Source organism: Capricornis sumatraensis, chromosome 13 (assembly GCF_032405125.1).
Source record: "Capricornis sumatraensis isolate serow.1 chromosome 13, serow.2, whole genome shotgun sequence".
In the NCBI taxonomy this organism is placed as follows: domain Eukaryota; kingdom Metazoa; phylum Chordata; class Mammalia; order Artiodactyla; family Bovidae; genus Capricornis; species Capricornis sumatraensis.
The window spans coordinates 35,527,075-35,549,507 of NC_091081.1; the positions used below are offsets into that span (position 1 = coordinate 35,527,075).

A 22,433-nucleotide genomic window follows, 5' to 3' on the forward strand; every position below is an offset into this window, starting at 1 on the left:
CTCCATCAAGTTCATTTATAGCAGGAAGGAGGTTTTGGATTAACATGTCTGAATGTTAGAATGAAAGTTTCAGTCTTCCATAGAACTATCAATACTCAGCCCTCTTTTACAGCTTAAGAAAAAGATTGCAAAACATCATCCATTTTAATTCAGAATCTCTGAACCAACTGTTGCTTTTTTATTCTTGGTGTGAGGTTGGGGAAAGGGTAGCTGGAATAGGTAGGGATTTGGTAGAGATACATGTTAAATCTCCTGCCACAGTGAATATAAGAAAAAACATTATTGCCTTGGTAATTTGACACTTCTATTTCAATCAGTGACACAGACTGTCAAAAAAAAAAAAAAGAAAAGAAAGAAAAACACTGATGAAGATCTGCTTTATATTCCACTTGCCATGAAATGCAGATTTGTTTTGCTTTACATTTCTTCACATCCTATAAGCACATATTGTCTATTCAGATGACCATTAGACTGAGTAGCTGGGGGCTAGTGACATCATCACCCTCTTATCTGGGTGTTCAGAAGACTTAACTGTCTCTTGTAACACTACAGTTTTTGCTGATTCCAAGTATTTTTATTCTTAATGAATTTTTTTTTCCTCTGGTTACCCTTGGGGCATTGATATTCCATCTCCTGGCAACAGTTGAACCTCAAAAGGAACCTGTAATTTCTTCCCGGACTGCATTTGAAACCAGCCACAAAATGGTTATGTAACATTCACTCAGAAGAAGGGAGGAACCCATGATAAACAGTGTAACCCCGTGTAACTCGGTTGATCCATGATGTTTATAAATCAAGTCTGATCATTGCAACTGCTTAGATCACAGAGTCTCTAGTTCATAGACACAGCGGCATGAGGTAACTCATTTTATTTTGCACAGGTTGCATATTTCCACAGGAAACATTCTCGCTAAATTGTTTGGAAAAAAAGACGACAGTTTGTGCTTGGGTGTTTGGCCTCCCAGCTTTATGCCATGGTTTCTTTACCTGGCAACCGTCTGTCGTTAAATGTGTGCATGTTGATAACTTCTTCTGTTTTCACAATAACTGGGGCCTGTGGCTTGTGTTTTAACCGACGCTGGCACTTCAGGGACATCCTCAGTTCCTCTACCATGGCGCTACAGAAGGACCTCTACAGAATAACACAGAAAAGGAAATATTACAAACACATAGACTGCAATGGTCCTGAAACAATATTAAATTCAGTCTCAACAGACTTGTCAACATAGCAGCCTTGAAGTTTTGAAAAATTCCATTATAATGGTTATATCAAATTATTCCACTTTTAATACTCAAAACATGGTAATTAAAATATTTTATCAAAGTGGGCAAGTTTAAAGAAAATCTCCACCTGATAGTGAACTGCCAGCTAGGAATGCATACATTACACATAATTTGAATGACGTTTTAAGATATATAATTGATTAACATAAGATATAATCTACCTTAAATTTTAAATACAAGCACAAATAAATCAGCTACCAGAAATCCATCCATGCTATTAAAAAAAATTACAAAATGTACTGGCTTTTAGATCATAATGTAAGATATGAAAATTTTCTTTAAACATGAATTCTTCATTTTGTCTTTCAAAACAGAACAAAAATAGCACTCACACATTTAGACATAAAATATGGAAAATTATTTTTGGTATTCATTATATCTTTTTTGTGATCATGCCTATAAAACTATCGGTGAAGATTACAAACACATATGACCTAATCATGAAATGACATTGTATCACATTTAAAAATCCATGCACAAATATTAACTAAACTTTTGGTATCATCAACTTGATTACTGAGGACTGATAAATAATTTATTCCATGAAGAAGAAATGACCCTATATATGTATTTTTTTAAATTCCTATTTCATTGGCAATAGATTTGCCAGAAATTCTATATACCAGGAACTTATTACACACTCCTCAAATACCTATTACAGAGTGAAAACATAAGACGGAAACTTGTTAGTCTCCCTTTCCATCTAATTGAGATACATGTGTTAGTTACATATAGATCAGATTCATGAACTAGTTGCATATTGTTGTTGACATTCAGATGGTCTAAGACTTAGGCTCTTTTTTTGCAAGAACAAAAAATTTGGACAACAACTAAAAATGTGGACAAGAATGAAAAATTTACACAATTCCAAAAAGTGATATGAAAACATAATGAAATAAACCTAATCAATATGCATGTGAAGTCTTTTTTGTTTTGCATTTTGTGTTGCTTCTTTGTTGTTTATCATCTTAGGCTAATTCCAAAATCCAAAAGCAAGCTTCGGGAGTTGGTGATGTTCAGGGAAGCCTGTTGTGCTGCAGTCCATGGGGTTGCAAAGAGTCGGATACAACTGAGCGACTGAACTGAACTGAACTGAATTCCAAAATAATGTAGGATAACAATGGTTAATACCATATACATGCCTTATATTTTTTAAAATACTTTTCATATATCACCTTTTGTGACACAGACTAATACTGAATTAAGTTGGGCATCTATATGACAGAGGATAACTCACTTTCTGCAGCTCACAACTGCACCTCCAGCAAGATATTCTGATACCCAATTTTATGTATTTTGATCCTGCCCTGATAGCTTCTTGTCCATTCCTGGCTATATTCTCATTTTTCTTCTTTAGGTTGCTGAAGAGTTTCCTTAGTGATCATCCCAAATCTATGCCTTGTCTATTCCTGAAATTCTCACAATTATCAACAATAATCTATTGTTTTAAATATCAGTTATTAATAGTATTTTCTTGTCCAATAAACAGGTGAAATCCAAATCTCTTTTTTCCATCATGACCTCTTCGAGTTAATTTTACCTTATCTCTCCCCCAACCTATTCCTCTTCCTCTTCTTTTTTTTTTTTTTTTTTCTCTTTACATACATGCTTCTCTTTGGACCTCCAAAGTTTTTCTCCTTTGTGTCTTCTTGCTCTGGTACTCAGCAGAGTTCTTTCATTTTTCACATTGGTCCAGTTTTATCCCTTACCTCCAGACATGACTCAAATTTTAACTTATTCAGGAACCACTTTCTAGTTGACCAGGCTTATTATTTCTACTCAATTTACTATTTTTCCCTCACTATCATGTTTCTCTGTCTGACCTCTTGGGCTTCCATGTTTTCCTCTCATTGAATTGTAAAGAGTAGAGATCAAGTGCTCACAGCACTGTTGTACACATGTTGACTGAATTAACAATAGCCATACATGACCTTAACATTTTAATTCTTTTTAAACAATGTTTGTAATTCAATTGCTTAAAAATTTTTTTCAGAATCTTAGTAAAATACGTTGTGTACAAGTGAGCTAATTAATCAGATAAAATTTTATTTGTTTAATAACATTAAATTAATAAAAATATTAATTTATTAGTATTTGTCATGGGAGATGATTAAATGCTATACATGAATTCCAACTAACTGCAAGTTATCTCTATGTATTATTTATTATGTGCTAAATTATACGGTTTTGAAATTCACAGATTCTATTTCTATTAAAGGATCTATATGACACCTGATAGCCAGTATATGGACACAGTGTTTCTTGTTACTTAATACCTACTATTAGATGTATTTATTAAGAACATGATGAAAATGATGATGAAGATGGTGATGATGACAACACTGTAGAAATGGAAAAATCTGACTCCGAAAGAGGGAGGAATACATAGTCTTGAGGTAATTTAGTCTTGGTTCTCTGTTGAAACATTTAACAGAAGAATTGATTAGATAATATAACAATGTCAGAACTTGATGCCATCGACACTTTAAAAATGTTATAGGATGTGAATAATGTTAATTGTTTGAAATAAGCCTTCATTTAAAATAACTAAATTTCCCAAATATTAAAAAATTTATAATGTTCTCTTTGGCAAACTCAGTTTTTAGATATCATGATTATATTGATTTCAAAAGTAATAAAATAGAGATATTGTTTTGTCCATAGTAAGAGAGTGGTCTAAACAACTGATTTTCTCAGGAAAAAAATCTTACAAATGTGCATAACTATTCAACCATGAACTGATTCAGTTTTATTTCTAGTTAGTTAGGAAGTCAATTGTATTAATAGCCTGTACTTAACTTCAGACTACAAATAAATGCATTTAAACTCTTTTAAAGCAATTTTATGTAACATAAAACTTATAATACTGATTAATATAAATTATAGGCATATATCCAGCCCCAATCAAGCATAAATAATTTAAAATTATCTCAAGTAAATGATATTTACAAATTTATAAACTCTGAAAATTGTAAACATGTAATCCCACCATTATCATTTTAGGCTTTCTCTATTATCTTGAGCCATTAGAAAGTAAAAAATTTAATCAAGCAAGCTTTAAGCAGTCAATCAGTAGTTTTGATTATAATATCATGTTACTACTTTTGTAATTTTTTTTCTCTAAACAAGCTGACTTTGACAGTTCTTTTTGATTTATCAATATGTTTTACCTAAAAAAAATAGTATTATCTTAGGGTCTAATACAGTCACCATGAAACTGTAGGTTCTTTTCTTACTTATATAATATTGCCAATCCTTCACAAAACTATGAAAATCTTTAGATTTGAGCAAAAATTTGAGACAACATTGAAAAATTTTAAAAATTTAATGATACCATAAAGTATGGTTCATTTGTATCACTAAAGCAAACACATTTTTTAAAAAATTTTTTAAAGCTTTAAAATGTAAATTCTCTATCTTGATCTCTTTAAGACCTAAAGTTGAAACTGTACAGACGATTGTGAAATATAGCTATTTCTCTGTGTTGTACGATGCCAAAAAATTACCATGTCTGATTTTTAAACTTCTAACTTGTCATTTGGTAGAGAGAAATGTGTTTCCTAATTCATATCATGATCAGAATTTTTTACATGTCCTTTTATTGAACTATGGAATAAGATTTTGAAAAACCTAAATGCACTTGACAGGAATTTTCTGAGTTATAATGAAGAAGAAGGAAGCTGAGGAGGAGGAGGGGGGAGGAGAAGAAAGAATAAAAGAGAAAGGAAGAGAGGAAAAGGGGGCAGGGGACAAGGAAAGAAATAACAAAGGAAAGAGGGAGGAAAATAAGGGAGGGAGGAAGTGAGAGAGATTGAGGGAGGAAGAAAGAGAAAACTACCATGATTTTCAAACCACTTCTTAGGGACAGAAACACACAAATTGTGTCAAAGTAAGTTTCTTAGGGTGAAAACAACAACAAAAATGTTTCTGCACAATATGACAGACTACAAAAAGAAAAAAAGGTGCAAGGATACTAACCATTATTAAAAACCTCTTTTAGTAAGTTTCAAAAGTTTACTAAACAGTGTCTGGATGGTAGGGTGGCACTAACCAAATAGAAGATTCCTGAAAATGAAAATTTAAATCTTTGAGCTGTTAGCATGTATAATTGCATTTAAATTAGTTAAACTCATTATAAAATTCACTATATTTAATGAGGCAACCTGTATTACACATCTCTAATTCTTGAAACAATGAAGGTTTGGAAACCTTAAAAATAATGAATTTGTCTAAATGTACATTGCCTTTTAAATATAAGACAACACATAAATAGTCCACAGATAAATGTTCTCAAGAATATCATTTGTGGTGTTATAGAATAATTTAATCTTAATAGCATAACTTTCTAATTTATAGATATGTTTATATGATACATGATGTGATAGCATTTTGAGAAGCACATAAATTTTTTTAGTATTAGAAATCTAGTTGCAAACATGCTCCACATTGAACAGTGATATATTTAAACTTCATTTTTAAGTTAAATCCTTTATGTTTAGCAATGTCTTAAAAAAAAGCAACCGATGAAAAATAAGTTTAATTTTTTAAACTTTGAAACTCATCACTTTCATGTTGAATATATAATAATATACCAATTGAAGGAGAAATAATCATAAATATTATATGCTATTATTAGGTCTCTATTTAGTATTTAGTATGTAAGGAGGAAACTATGCTATACATCTTACTGTCTTATTTTTTAAGGGTATTAAATTAACTAAATAATATTCCAATATTCAGAACAATTTCCAACCATATTTGTGTACAGTTTCTATTTGAAGCTTATTAAAACATCTTTGACCTCCCTGGTGGCTCAGAGGTTAAAGCATCTGCCTGCAATGAGGACAACCGGGGTTCAGTCCCTGGGTTGGGAAGATCCCCTGGAGAAGGAAATGGCAACCCACTCCAGTATTCCTGCCTGGAGAATCCCATGGACGGAGGAGCCTGGTGGGCTACAGTCCACGGGGTCGCAAAGAGTCGGACACGACTGAGTGACTTCACTCACTCACTCAAAACATCTTTAAACTGCTTCTAAGAGACTTTGTAGTGCAACGTCCTAATATATACAGCATCTCTCAACGAAAATGTTTTGTTTTGTTTGTCATTTAAATTATTTGTTCACTGATTATGGATACCTCATTCATTCTCAGACATTTTCTAATTAATTTCGGATGCTGTAGACCATTTGATGAAGAATTCCAGATCACATGTAGTAGAGACAAATCCAAACAGTCACTGTAATTAATCCCTGTGGAAAATTGTTCCACTTTAGGTAATACCTAAATTAACTGAATAATAACTAAAGGGAAATAAAAAGTATATTGGATGCAATATGCAACATTTTATATAAATGTTGGTGTCCTAAATAATGAAGATAAATGTCATTTAACAAGGCCCATTTCTTTTGATTTTACTCTTTAATTGGAAGTGTTTTAAAAATATCAAATAGCTAGTGCTATCTATCAGAGTTATGGATTTACCTAAAGCTGTATGAATGTAACAGTGAAGCAATGAGATGAAAAATGACTAGCTAAGATACTCATGTCCAAAATATATATATATATATGAACTTTGATCTTGATGCTTAGTCTTAGAGCAGTACTCTTTTTAAAAAGTCCATATATACATATATATTATTTAAATATGCTGTGCACTAGTCAGACAGGTATGTACACATTGATATTCTAACTAAAAGAGGAATACTGTTCTCTTGACTTCCATTCTGTGTGTTATTATATTAGCCTGCCTCACTAACAGTGATTTGAATTTCAGCTAAGTTCTTTTACCTGGACTCTGTTATTAACAAATGGTAATTTTTGAATACTAAATAATAAATCAGACAGAAAAAATTATGGCACTAAATTATTTTTTCTCAATAAATAAAATGACAAAGCTTTCTATGTTTTAGCCTGGATTATTTTACAATGATAAACATAACCAAAGATTAAAATATTCTCAGAAACCTTGACTCTTACTGAATAACTTTATATTGCGTTTTGCAAATAAATGAGGCAGAGAAAAATGGGGCATCATTATACATTTTTACACTTCCCTTACTTAAGTTAGAAAAATCAATAAATTAGGTCTGACAAGCTTCAACACCATTTTAGTCGATACAGCTGTGAAATGAATTTTAAGAAAAAGCAATGTTAATCATATTCTTGCCAGTAGTTATAATAATAACATTTTTTCAACAAAGTATGTAACATCCAAATAACTAATGCTTAATTCCAAGAAAGCTCTCTTTCCTTTAGAGTACAGCAGTTAAAATGTATCAGTTTTATAAAAAAAAATAATAATTATATTATAATGAAAGCTTCTTAGTATATGACAGACATGCAAAAAGCTCTATATATGTTAACTATATTAACTTCTAAAACATTTTCATTTATGGTGTATTTGTAACCCATTCATGTATTTAAAAGATATATAGAAAGATTAATATAACACAAAGTTGAACACACTTGAAGAATGATTCCAAGTCTTTTCTTTTTTTTTTTTTAATTTCAAAACTCATGCTTAATGTCCAGGAAAGTGAAATAACTATACAGGGCTCATGATCAAAGCCCACAGTCTGTTTATCTAACTCAAACTCCTATTCCATACATTTTGTCAATACAACATCAGGGATAAAAGCTGCCAAGAAAAATAGCTAAATGTTCTACTTTTATGTCCTGCATAGTGGTGTAAACAGAATAGGCATATTTCAACTTGAGAAACATACTCAACCCTTGATATACTTATCCTCTTCTGCTCAATATGGATAATAATCTTTGCAGAGCTCTGAGTAACTTTGTACTTACATGACATATAACACTTTAAAAATTCTAAAGTCATTTATGAAAACCAGCTATAATCTTGTTTTAAAACTTTATGGGCATTAAAAGAGTATGAGCCATCATAAACAAATGACTCAAAACTTCTTTTGCTGATTTGCAACTATTTAGTGAGCAAAAGGAAGACTGGCAATTGAAGTGTTATTTTATATTTATATATAAAAAGGTTTTTTGTTTTGAGCCATCCAGTTAGTCCCTATAGAGGTTATTAGTGGAAATTGAGAGATGCTCTGCTTTCAGAGAAAGGCAGTAATATAAAAACAAGACAAAATACACTTTTGTCCAAAGTTTATTTGCCACTTTTAACTTTTGAGTAGCAACATGCTTTATAGCTAGATTTTATATTAAAAATGTACTTAGAATGTTAACAGTTAAAACTCCATATATTAAATACAAACTCCCTATATGAAAAGTATAAATATTCCATGGTTTGTAAGTATTATTTGGAAAAATGTAAATATTGCAATAAATTTTTACTGATGATTTATGACAATGTTTGCTTTCATATATCTTCTCCAATAAATGTCTTCTTTTATGAAGCATTACTTCTGTTAGAACTAATTCTTCAGCATTCCGGAAGCAATTTGTGCATAAGAATTTATGAACATCTTGTTTTAATTCTCCTGATTCCATGAAATACAGATTCAGCCAGCTTTGAAAAGTGTTTTTCCTCTGAATAATCTTTCATACAGAATCTCTGGTCTTGCAAGTTTAAATTAAACCACTATGATTTTCTTCTTATTCCTCATATTTCTTTGTTTCATTCATTTATCCTTCTATGAGTTACAACTGCCTTCTACATTTCTCATTCAGCTATACACTGAAGAACATTCTATGAGCCCACAACACTTTTTTGGAATTTTCAATAACTGAAAATCACCACATTATATAAAGATTATTGTTGATAAGATTTACCACTGTTCTATAATACAAACAACTATGTACACTAAAATGTACTATGTCCTGAAAAACAACTGTACAAAATAGCTATTAAAATGTACTTTAATCACCTTGCAGGAAAGCACAAAATATGTATCCAAGACACGGAATGTAGCTTAGAAATTCAATATCTAGCAATAATTTATGTATTTTTATTTCTAAGATGTATTTACCATATTTTCTTTATGCTTAAATAATAGAAAGGGAATATTTTATTATATTTTCATATCAAGAAATGCAAAGATTTGTAATCAACCTGATGTTCAATAAGGAACAGTTTGTACAGGCAAATCTATTTCAGTTACATGGAAATAAATCTATTTATATATGTATCACACAGAAACAAAAGGTGCAACTATGTAAGTTATATTACCATTCTCATTGGATATCAAAAGAAGGCAGAATTATATATAGCTTCCAAAAGTGAACATATTCAAAAATTTAAGAAATGATTAATAATTCCAAACATAAATTAATACATAATAAGTATCATTAAATAGTATTATAAAATTATTACATCAATTTATAACTCATACTCACAAAAATCAATGTATTATCATAAAACTATATTACCAGAGAAATTAAAATTCTAAATATTAAGCAAGTTTTTTAAGTTATAAGTAAGATTTAAAAGGTAAACACAGACTATTTCAAACAAATCTATGTTACCTGAAATGCATTGATAATTGCCTAAGATGTGCAACAATTTCTTGAATTGCTTACTGAATGAACCTCAAGTACTAACGTTTTTAAAAGCAAGGAAAATACAAGGCAAAAAGAAAATTAGAAAATGCACATGTTGATTAGTTGTCTTTCGAACATGTTCAAATTGGAAAAACATTTTAAGTAACTTTCATAATGGTCAGGTTATATGGTGAAAACCATCAAAAAAAGAAAAACACCTATTTAGTTTACAAGTTTGAATAAATGTGAAAAGCAATATGTCCTTGAGGCATTAATATTTGCATCAAAATTAAAATCATTAAGTATTTTAAAAATTATAATACACCATCTTGTGGTTATTGGAAAGGAATGCAACTTACAATTTTTATATTTTTATAAGGTCTACATATTTCAGCATTATCTTCTCTTTTTAGTTTAACCTGCCCTCATTTAAAAATAACACATTCTTATAGTACACTTAATTCTCAAACAGCTCAGAAATATAAAAACTTTATAGTAATTAAGACCAGTGTGATCCTTTAATATCTTACAAAATATATACTATAAAAGACATTATTTTCATCTTTAATAATAATCACTCATTTTATTATCATTATCAGAGGTAAGACTTGAAACATAATATATTAGTTATTCATAACTTTTATAAATAAACTTCATTTTCAACTAGATATCATGAATATCATATCCACCAGCTTATTTAGATAAAGATAGAAATTTTCATCTGTTCTTTTTAAAAATCCTAGAATATTATGAATTAAAGAAAGAAGAAATAAAACAGAGAAAGATAAAGAGGTAAGAGATAAAGTATTTGGAAGCTGGAATTATGAATAATATATACTTGTTTACTCCAAAGTGCAAATAAAATTCATTGCACACTTGGTTCTCAATAAATAATTATTGAGTAAATGAATAATTTTAAAAATATTTACTTTGGTTTTAAAATCTAAAAATCTCAATTAAAGACACAAATCACAAGTGCAAATAAACTAAATTTCTGTGTACTCACATACATATTTTACAATAAAATCTAGGAATATTTCACAGCTAATTTTAATAAATTAACTAAGGTGTTAAACCATATAACCCAACAAAGTAAAATATTTTTCTCAGGAAAAATGAAGAGGAATGGAGCTCAGAACATAATTTATCACAATAAATACATTGGATCACATCTAATAAACCTATTATTTATTTACTTTATAAATTATTTCTTTTCAATTATGTGAAAACGTAGTTCTTTTTTATTCTTTATGATCAACTTTTCTAAGTTTCTGGAATCAGTTTCATAATTTAACAGGTAAAGAGAGAGAAAAGGAAGGAAGGAGAAAAACAAAGAACTATAAAAAGGAAGAAAGAGTCTTACGCCAACAGAAACTGTCTGAGATACGGAGATACAAATCAAACTCACTAGTCCCTTTTCCTAAAGGAATTAAGAGGTAATAATCTAATAAGGAAAGGGGGACCTCCCCCATCCCCCGCAGAAATCAGCAAATATGAATAAAATAGTGAGCTAAGTTTCCCTGATGGCTCAGATGGCAAAGAATCTGCCTGCCAAGAGGAAGACCTAGCTTTGATCCCTGGGTGAGGAAAATCCCTTTGAGAAGGTAAAGGCAACCCACTCCAGTATTCTTGCCTAGAGAATTCCATGGACAGAGGAGCCTGGCAGGCTACAGTCCATGGGGTCACAAAGAGCTGCACAGGACTGAGAGACTACACTTTCACTTTCACTTTCAAGGGAGAATTCTTGTCAAAGGCTTCACAGAGGAAAGAATGGACCTTGTTTGAAATGGATAAAATTCATTCCCAACTTTCTCAAAGGGGCAGCAAATGTTCTTGGAATGAGAATAGTTTCTGAAGTTAGCTAAGCTTTTTCAAAAAATGAGATGTACAGACAGAGTCATATGGTTTTCTTTTAAATCAGATCGATTCAGTCACTCAGTCGTGTCCAACTCTTTGTGACCCCATGGACTGCAGCATGCCAGGCTTACCTGTCCATCACCAACTCCTGGAGTTTGCTCAAACTCATGTCCATCGAATTGGTGATGCCTTCCAACCATTGCATACTCTGTTGTCCCCTTCTCCTTCTGCCTTCAATCTTTTCCAGCATCAGGGTCTTTTCCAGCGAGTCAGTTCTTCACATCAGGTGGCCAAAGTATTGAAGCTTCAGCTTCAGAACCAGTCCTTCCAATGAATATTCAGGACTGATTTCCTTTAGGATGGACTAACGGTTTGATCTCTTTGCAGTCCAAGAGACTCTCAAGAGTCTTCTCTAACACCACAGTTTAAAAGCATCAATTCTTCAGTGCTCAGCTTTCTTTATAGCCCAACTCTCACATCCATACATGACCACTGGAAAAACTATAACTTTGGGAGATGGACCTTTGTTGACAAAGTAATGTCTCTACATTTTAATATGCTGTCTAGGTTGATCACAGCTTTTCTTCCAAGGAGCAAGCATCTTTTAATTTCATGGTTGCAGTCACCATCTGCAGTGATTTTGGAGCCCCCCCACCAAAATAAAGTCTCTCACTGTTTCCATTGTTTTCCCATCTATTTACCATGAAGTGCTTGTACTGGATGCCATGATCTTTTTTTCTGAATGCTGAGTTTTAAGCCAACTTTTTCACTCTGCTCTTTCACTTTCATCAAGAGGCTCTTTAGTTATTTGCTCTCTGCCATAAGGGTGGTGTCATCTGCATATCTAAGGTTGTTGATATTTCTCCGGGCAATCTTGATTCCAGCTTGTGCTTTATCCACCCTGGCATTTCACATGATGTACTCTGCCTATACATTAAATAAGCAGGGTGACAACATGCAGTCTTGACGTACTCCTTTCCCGATTTGGAACCAGTCTATTGTTCCACGTCCCATTCTAACTGTTGCTTCTTGACCTGCATACACATTTCTCAGGAGGCAGGTTAGGTGGACTGGTATTCCCATCTCTTTAAGAATTTTCCACAGTTTGCTGTGATCCACACAATCATAGGCTTTGGTGTAGTCAATAAAGCAGTAGATGTTCTTCTGGAACTCTCTTTTTTGATGAGCCAATTTCATTGGAATAGAAAATAAAAATCTAACACCACCTTGTGGAAATAGTTGTACCCTGTACACAGATTCATTATACCTATTGATTAGGAAAACCTTTCTTGGTAAGTTGATGCCTAGTCTTGAATGCCTAATCTAAAATGACTAGTAGGAATTTGCCAGGTAAAAAATAGACAAAGGTTGCTCAGGTCAAATGGGAAGAGTATTTTTAAAAGCTGGCTGGCCTTGGAAAATAGAGAGCAATTTAGTGCGGTTATAGTACAAGCACAAATTTGGGAGAAGCAAAATATGAAACTATAAAGATGAATAAAGAGAGATCCTGAAATGTCTCCTCTGAGAAGCTAGAGAATCTGAACTTCATTATGGAAGCTTTGTGGAGATGCTGACATCAGAGGATGTGACTCATATGCTCACGTCCTATCAAAACAGCTCTTTTTTTCCAATATAATATTTTATCTGCTTAAGCCCAAACAGGTCAATTGATTCCCACTTTAATTTTTAAGAAGGTCATGGAAGTCCACAGAAACTGAGAACTGGTTGATATGTGAAAAATTCAACTAAACTAGTTATTTATAAGAACAATAAAGGTGATTGTACAAAAAGTAAATTTCCATGTCCTTTAAAAACACCTTAATGCTATAAAATAATTGTACATAGAGACAAGGCCCAGGTAAATCATACAAACAGGATCCAAAGAGAAAAGGGCAATAGATTATCATATGCTGTCAAGAGATTAATGTATGTGTTTTATTTTAAACCTGAGCTATAAGTGAATGAAAACTACTGCATATGGATGATGTGAAGTTCTAACTAGGCAACCTAAGTTCCTTACATTACTTTGGGTCTCATTTTAAGCATTAACTAACCAAATATCACATTTGTTGATAACTTATAGTAAATATGAAAATTGAGGACTTAATAACTTTCTTCTTTGATTAGTTCTTAGGATTTGACCACAAACCTCATTTTGACATCATGATAAAATCATAATGTAAAAAGTGTACTTAGACCTACTTTTCAGTCACACCTGCTGCAAAAGATATTTGATTAAGTGTACTTAGACCTATTTTTCAGTAACATCTGTGGCAAAAGATATTTGATTTAGTCAGGTCAGCAGATACAGCCATTAAATAAATCATATAGTTGTCCAAATTTCTCAAACTTTTTAGTTGGCTATTTTACTCATAGAATGATACTATCAGAATAGTCATTTAACACTATTTCAAGGAATTAATTACCTTCCTTAAATTAAGTGAAGTAAATTGAATTTAGTGTATTAAGTGAAGTAAAGTGTAGGAATGCTGTATCCAGAATTTTGATTTCAGAAAAGATAACTGTATCATAAATTATTAAATATGAAGGAAATATCATATTTCTACTTTTATATTTACCAATAAATGTTTATAAACCTTTTCAATATTTAAAGCAATATAATCTCACTCTGATGCAGTATCTAAAAATTAAGATCTAAAAAAGTGCTTTTCAGTTATAAACAGAAGAGATGTTTATATATTAAAAGTCTTCCAAAAGGCTTAAAAATTTTAAAGCTGAATTTCATGTTCCGAGTCATACATTTATATTAAAGAGTAGCACATAGTATCAGAAATATTTCTCTATAAATATCCATTCTCATATTTCTAGAACTAATGGAATTATAGGACTAGAAATATATAATATGAACTAGGTTCACAAAGTTTTTAAAGACTAGAATGTGAACATATTTGTACAAAGATTAAATATATGAAAAGCCTAAGGAAAATTGCAATAATCACAATATTTTGAGGTTTATATATATATTCTTCTAAAAAGACTCAAGTGCAAGACAAAAAACATGCACTAAGAATAATATTAAGTGGCAAAGAAGACACCCACAATATTCTCACATATTCATTAATGTAGAATATCCATTAAAATTTCCACAATGCGCTTTGAGATTTTTCAAATAGAAATGTATTGGAGAAAAAATCTTCAAATAAAAATTATATTTACTCTCTAACTTGAAACTATTAATGAGTATCATATCTTACAGCACTTAACTGCAGAGACAATTTTTTCTTCAAATAACAGTTTCTGAGTTTTATTTCATTAATTATATTCTTCCAATAAACTAATCACAGTGAAATTCAAACAGCAAAAGTTTTTCCAATTTAGACTTTAATAAAAGGGAAAATAGTTGCTGGTTCTGAAACAGTTCAATTAAAAATATTACCTTTAAATTAAAAGCACAAAGCTAATCCTGAGTTCTATGAACCTTTGTATATAATGAGTGACAGAAGATCGTTAACAGTCACAGTTCTAAGTATTACCCTTGGTTGGCAAGATAAAATATAGTTGGCTTTATTATAACAACAATTGTTTTAAGTTGCAAAAAAGTGACATTTACCTTTTCCAACTGAGCGTTTTTTTTGGATTTGTATAAAAACTCTCCCACTGCCACAAAAACAGAGAGCACCAAGCCGGCTGCCAGAACAATGAAGATGCCACCAATATTTTGAACCCCCAGGGCACTGGCCTCCTTGCTTTCCTCCTCTGGACACCCATTGCCCCTCCACCACTTCTCCTTCATCATGTGCAGCTTGCCTTCCTCTTGCAGCTGAAGAATTGCTATGGTGATTTTGTCTCTATATGGAGAACCTAAGAAAAGAGAGGGTTTGTTAATGCTTTCCAGGAAACCAGAATTTCATAATTAAAGGTTAACATGATGAAAGAACAGAGCTCTTTCCAAACACTGTGCAATATGCCAGTATTTATTTTCAGCAGGAAAAATCAACTGGAAATGGCATAAAATACAAGTTTAACAAAATAAATAGAGGTGGCGGCCTTTCTGATTTTGATGGTTAAAATACATTTTGTTTTGAAAGAGGAAAATATCTCTTTCTAAATGCAGGCTCAACTCAGAGATTTGGGAAAACAATAAATGGTAAGTAGAAATCTACGAAAAGAAATGCAGAGCGGGCAAGGATATTTAGTTAATGGCTAGGGATTGTTCAACACCGAAAACAGAGCATTGACAAAATGGTAACCTTGGTTTTTAGGAAAGTTGTGCAAAAAATGGTGTTTCCCATGATTAAGTTGCAATAATCTGAAGCAGTCATGATTAACAAGCTCTGTTCAGTTCAGTTCAGTCACTCAGTCATGTCCAATTCTTTGCGACTGCATGAACTGCAGCACGCCAGGCTTCCCTCTCCATTACCAACTCCTGGAGCTTGCTCAAACTCATGTCCATCAAGTCGGTCTGTCATTGGTCATCCGTCTCATCCTCTGTCGTCCCCCTCACCTCCTGCCTTCAATCTTTCCCAGCATCAGGGTCTTTTCCAATAAGTCAGTTCTTCACATAAGGTGGCCAAAGTACTGAAGCTTCAGCTTCAGCACCAGTCCTTCCAATGAATATTCAGGGTTGATTTCCTTTAGGATTGACTGGTTCAATCTCCTGCCTGTCCAAAGGACTCTCAAGTCTTCTCAAAAGCATCAATCCTTCGGTGCTCAGCTTTCTTTATAGTCTAGCTTTCACATCCGCACAAGACTACTGAAAAACCATAGCTTTGACAATGTGGATCTTTGCTGGTAAAGTAATGTCCCTGCTTTTTAATATTCTGTCTAGGTTGGTCATAGTTTTTCTTCCAAGGAGCAAGCATCTTTCAATTTCAAGGCTGCAGTCACGATCTGCAGTGATTTTGGAGCCCAAGAAAATAAAGTCTCTCATTGTTTCCCTATCTATTTCCATGAAGTGATGGGACCGGATAAACTATGGATGGAGGTTCGTGACATTGTACAGGAGAAAAGGATCAAGACCATCCCCAAGAAAAAGAAATGCAAAACAGCAAAATGGCTGTCTGAGGAGGCCTTAAAAATAGCTGTGAAAAGAAGAGAAATGAAAAGCAAAGGAGAAAAGGAAAGATATATCCATTTGAATGCAGAGTTCCAAAGAATAGCAAAAAGAGATAAGAAAGCCTTCCTCAGCAATCAATGCAAAGAAATAGAGGAAAAGAACAGAATGGGGAAGAATAGCGATCTCTTCAAGAAAATTAGAGATACCAAGGAAACATTTCATGCGAAAATGGGCACAATAAAGGACAGAAATGGTATGAACCTAACAGAAGCAGAAGATATTAAGAAGAGATGGCAAGAATACAAAGAAGAACTGTACAAAAAAGATTTTCATGACCCAGATAATTAAGGAGGTGTGATCACTCACCTAGAGCCAGACATCCTGGAATGTGAAGTCAAGTGGGCCTTAGGAAGCATCACTACGAACAAAGCTAATGGAGGTGATGGAATTTCAGTTGAGCTATCAAATCCTAAAAGGTGATGCTGTGAAAGTGCTGCACTCAATATGCCAACAAATTTGGAAAACTCAGCAGTGGCCACAGAACTGGAAAATGTCAGTTTTCCTTCTAAACTCAAAGAAAGGCAATACCAAAGAATGCTCAAACTTCCTCACAATTGCATTCATCTCACGTGCTAGTAAAGTAATGCCCAAAATTCTCCAAGCCATGCTTCAGCTATCTGTGAACAGTGAAGTTCCAAAGCTGTGTTTTTGGTTTTTTTTTTTCCAGTAGACATGTATGGATGTGATAGCAGGACTATTAAAAGAAAGCCAAGCACCAAAGAATTGATGCTTTTGAACTGTGGTGTTGGAGAAGACTCTTGAGAGTCCCTTGGACTGACAGGAGATCAAACCAGTCAATCCTAAAGGAAGTCCTGAATATTCATTGGAAGGACTGATGCTGAAGATGAAGTTCCAATACTTTGGTTGCCTTATGAAAAGAATTGACTTACTGGAGCAGTCCCTGATGATGGGAATGATTGAAGGCAGGAGGAGAAGTGGATGACAGAGAATGAGATGGTTGGATGGCATCACTAATTCAATGGACATGAGTTTGGGTAAACTCCAGGAGTTGGTGATGGACAGGGAGGCCTGGCGTGCCGCAGTCCCTGGGATTGGAAAGAGTCAGACACGACTGCGTGACTGAAGTGACCTGAACTGATGGGACCAGATGCCATGATCTTCATTTTTTGAATGTTGAGTTTTAAGCCAGCTTTTTCACGTTCATCAAGAAGCTCCTCAGTTCCTCTTTGCTTTCTGCCATAATTGTGGTGTCATCTGCATACATGGGGTTATCAATATTTCTTCCTGTAATCTTGTTTCCAGCTTGTGCTTCATCCAGTCTGGCATTTTGCATGTTATACTCTGCATATAAGTTAAATAAGCAAGTTGACAATGCACAACTTTGATGCACTCCTTTCCCAATTTGGAACCTGTCCATTGCTCCATGTTCATCTAACTGTTTCTTCTTGACCTGCATGCAGATTTCTCAGGAAGCATGTAAGGTGGTCTAGTATTCCCATCTCTTGAAGTATTTTCCACAGTTTATTGTGATCTACATAGTTAATCGCTTTAGCATAGTCAATGAAAGAGAAGCAGATTTTTAGGGGAATGTTTTTGCTTTTTCTATAATCCAACACATGTTGGCATCTTGATCTCTGGTTCCTCTGTTTTTTCTAAATCCAGTTTGAACACCTGGAATTTCTCAGTTCATGTACTGCTGAAACCTAATTTGGAGAATTTTGAGTGTTACTTTGCTAGTGTGTGAGATGAGTGCAATTATGTGGTAGTTTAAACACTCTTTGGCACTGCTTTTCTTTGGGATTGGAATGTAAATTGACCTTTTCCAGTCCTGTGGCCACTGCTGAGTTGTCCAAATTTCCTGACATATTGAGTGCAGCACTTTTACAGCAATATCTTTTATGATTTGAAATAGCTCAGCTGGAAGGAGCGGATAACATTTTGCAGATAGTAATGATTTATATTTGTTATTTGAGACAAATACCAGAAGTAACAGTTTGTACAGACTTGGATCATTCAAAAATCGTCATGGTGACACATTGTAAGTTTTTTTTTTTGGTTGTTTGTTTATCATTTTACATTTTGGAAAGAAATATTATTTTCATTGTAAGCAACAGTATAAATGAAATTTAGTATAGATGCTAATGGGGATAGATGTTCATCTGCATTAGTGTTATATGATAAGTAATGACTTTTCTAATTGGTTGCCCCAAAGCATGGAATAATACTGAACTATATGCATCTTTCAACATCTGTCCCAAAGGATCAGTCTTATTGCTTTCTCTCATCCAGAAAATAGTATGTTATTAGTGTTCAATCATTCCTAAACTCTAATTTTTCCTAAACACTGCACATTACAGTTTTCTGCACAAATTCATCCATAAGGGTTTTTTCTGCTTATAGAAACATACTGATTTCAGCTTGCATTCCATGTTGTCTGTGATTTTGTCTTGATTTAAATATTCCTGCATCTACACCTAGAGATTATTTTTGCTAAAAGCAGTTAAAAACCTGATCTGGAAACTATTTTGCCCCACAAAGAACAGCACTATATGTCTTCTTTTCACTTGATCAGTATAACAGGACTAATTCAGCACTGCTCTTTTAGCAAGAACAGGCAAGCTAAAAAGCAGACATACAAGGAAAATCATGAAAAGTTAGTACCTTACTGAAAAGTTGGAGTGAAGATACACCAAGTCCAGATAGAAAGCTGTTTCCTTAACGTAATCCTCAATTTATGTAGAAGAATTGTTTAAGTACATGGCTTCTATATATCTTTTTTACTATCTTCCTAAAAGGTGCATTATCCATTCCTGTAATTAGAACTAATTAATTTTTTTTAACTGTGCAAAATCTAATTATGGTAGGATAATTTCTTCTCCCTAGTTTCCTTCCTCTGTCCTCTTCCAAATACTACTCTGATGAAGATGCTCAGTTTAAATTCTTCCTCTTAGCCCTTTAGATTTCAGTGGATTAGCCTAGTCCATACTATTTTCTACCTTGATCATTTACTGGAGACTCGGCTTAGGTCATTAAGTATCACTATTATTTACCTTTTAAGATGTGATCTATTTTCCTAAGTAGATTATAAACTCTAACATACTGTAAAAGTAACAATGGGGTGCTTTTAGACTTCTCTGGCATGTATTTAAAAAATATAAATGAAGGTCATCTTGTTTGGCTATCCAGTTTTCATTAATTCATTACATCTAGTCTAGAACCAGCTTTTAAGTCACGTGTACTCTGAATTACCATTCTGATTAATCATGTATGTCCTGGGCAAAATAAACATTGATTGAGAAAAAATCATTTTAGCTTATCAAATATATCCTTCCATTGGAAAAATAGCATCTGAAACAAATTTTGTACTTTTAGTACTTATAGAAATGACCATAGGTGGCTAATATAAAGATATAGCCTGAAAGTGCAATTATAAACAAATGTTTGGAGGATACTGACATGAAAAGTAGACTTTGAAATATGGAAAATTCTTGATCCATTTAAGTAATATTTTGCTACTGCTACTGCTGCTAAGTTGCTTCAGTCATGTCCGACTCTCTGCGACCCCAGAGACGGCAGCCCAACAGGCTCCCCTGTCCCTGGGATTCTCCAGGCAAGAACACTGGAGTGGGTTGCCATTTCCTTCTCCAGTAATATTTTGAGGCAGGTCATTTTTCATCCTGAGCAAAATTGAAAGAGTATTATTTTACTGCCAATTCACCAAAACTCTTGAATTACATAATGATGTTTATTCTAATATTTTCAAACACCATATTCTCTACTACATTCTCAAAAAAAGCACAGATTAAAAATAAAAGTAAACCAATTTTCAACAAATGATGGACACATCTTGATTTCTTGCTGGTTGGGCTTATCTCCAGCCCTTATTGTAAATATGAAAATGTCCTGTTGCTAGCAGACCTCCCCACACGTGTTTTCCAGTGTAAACATAATATGTAAATAGAAATCTGTTCAAATACAAGCTAAAAAACTAATATACCTCTGTTTGAGTTTTTTAACAGGGTGAAATAATACAGATAATATAATTGATGACACTAAATCACTGCATTGCTTTGCCATCTATTATTGACTTATTTTAAAAACTAATAATTCATCAATAATGACATTACTTCTTTGGTGTGTTATTTGATGCACCTTGGGAAGCATTTCTAGCAGATACCAATAAAGTCAAAAGTGGTTTGAAACTTTATCTAGTTGAAAAATTTCAAGGAGATATTAAGATCAATGAATAAAAGTATCTTTTATCTTCTTTTCAACATGAATAATCATTCACTTAGCTCTAATGAAGTGAACAGCCATTAGTCAGAGTTTAAGTTTTGCTCAAGTATGAACCTAGCTTCAATCCATAGGTTGTCAAGCCAAGAATTATGAGGCCATTGAGTGGCAGCTGTGAGAAGCTGGGGTTATGTACCATAAGGTTGCCTTCAAGGAAGATGAGTACCTTTGCAACAGGTACTTAAGCTGGATTAGAAAACTACTGCGGAAATTGTAAATATGTCTAATATAACATATGCTTTTGCATCTAAAAGTCAATCGTCAAATGTTTAAGAGGGCAAACAGGTAACTTGTGAAGAAACAAGTTTGAAAAAAAGATCTGAAAAATTGTAACATCAAGTATGGAAAGATAATCTTCAGTTCAAGTTTTATTTAAAAATCCGTGGGAATTTCAACACAGGGTTCCCAGATACTTATTGCTACTGCTGCTAAGTCGCTTCAGTCGTGTCTGACTCTGTGCGACCCCATAGACGGCAGCCCACTAGGCTCCACCATCCCTGGGATTCTCCAGGCAAGAACAGTGGAGTGGGTTGCCATTTCCTTCTCCAATGCATGAAAGTGAAAAGTGAAAGTGAAGTCTCTCAGTCGTGTCTGACTCTTAGCTACCCCATGGACTGAAGCCTACCAGGCTCCTCCGTCCATGGGATTTTCCAGGCAAGAGTACTGGAGTGGGGTGCCAGATACTTAAACCTTTATTATATCCCAGGAAATATTTTGTCTAAAATTCTCTACATTAAGATTTTGGCATATAAGTTACTTTTAAAAACACCATGTGAGAAAGCCAAATACCTCTTAAAGCTGAATTTAGCTCTCTGATTTTCACTATGCAATTTCTGGTTTTTATTTCATTTTATTCCTGCTTACAATGAGACTTTCTTTGGTTGTTTAAACATATGCTCCATTCTGACAATAAGGAACAATTATGTTTAAAAATAGTCTTTTTTCAAGTTGCTGAAGGATCCCATTTACCAGATAAAACTGTTTCTAGCTTACATGAAAGAAAAGGAGAGTGAAAGAGAAAGAAAGGGAAGGAGGAAGAAAGGAAGGAAGGAAAAAAGACATGTGATTACTACATAGTGAAGTCCCTTGATAAGGCCTGGGGCTCAAAAGAGCAATCAAGAAGACATAAAGGACTTTTGAGTGACAAACAGAAGCAATATATATGTGTGCATAAATAAAACCTACAAACACACCTATTCAGAATTCCTCAATTAAAAAAAAATATTAGTCTCCAAATGTCCCCAAAGGTTAAATTTTGATCAAAGGACTTTCCATAAAATTATAATTTCATGAACATTTCTCCTAACAAATAGACTAAAAGCTCCTTAGGTAAATAAACTGATTTGTTATAAACAATTAATATAAATCTCACCAAGTAGTTCTGAGCCAACTTGCTGGGTTTACTAAATTGAGTTGACTCCCTTCTCTCTTACTTTCTTCCCTACCTTCCTTGTACCTTTCCTTCACTTTTTTCATACGTTGTCTCTCTTTGCTTTTCTTCT

General features: G+C 33.2%; 1 protein-coding gene across 2 annotated transcripts in view; it reads right to left on the reverse strand.

The window, feature by feature from the left end:
• Positions 1–967: 967 nt before the first annotated feature.
• GRIK2 (glutamate ionotropic receptor kainate type subunit 2) overlaps positions 968–22,433 on the reverse strand; it is a 723,766-nt gene continuing 702,300 nt past the window's right edge. Inside the window, exons 15-16 of one of the 2 annotated variants that reach the window (XM_068985543.1) lie at positions 15,172–15,422; positions 968–1,132 (exon numbers count right to left, since the gene is read on the reverse strand). In XM_068985543.1, coding sequence (XP_068841644.1) covers positions 968–1,132; positions 15,172–15,422 — 416 coding nt within the window. Of the gene's footprint in view, positions 1,133–5,301; positions 5,350–15,171; positions 15,423–22,433 lie in introns of those variants that run through there. The other variant, XM_068985544.1, reaches the window with a different exon arrangement.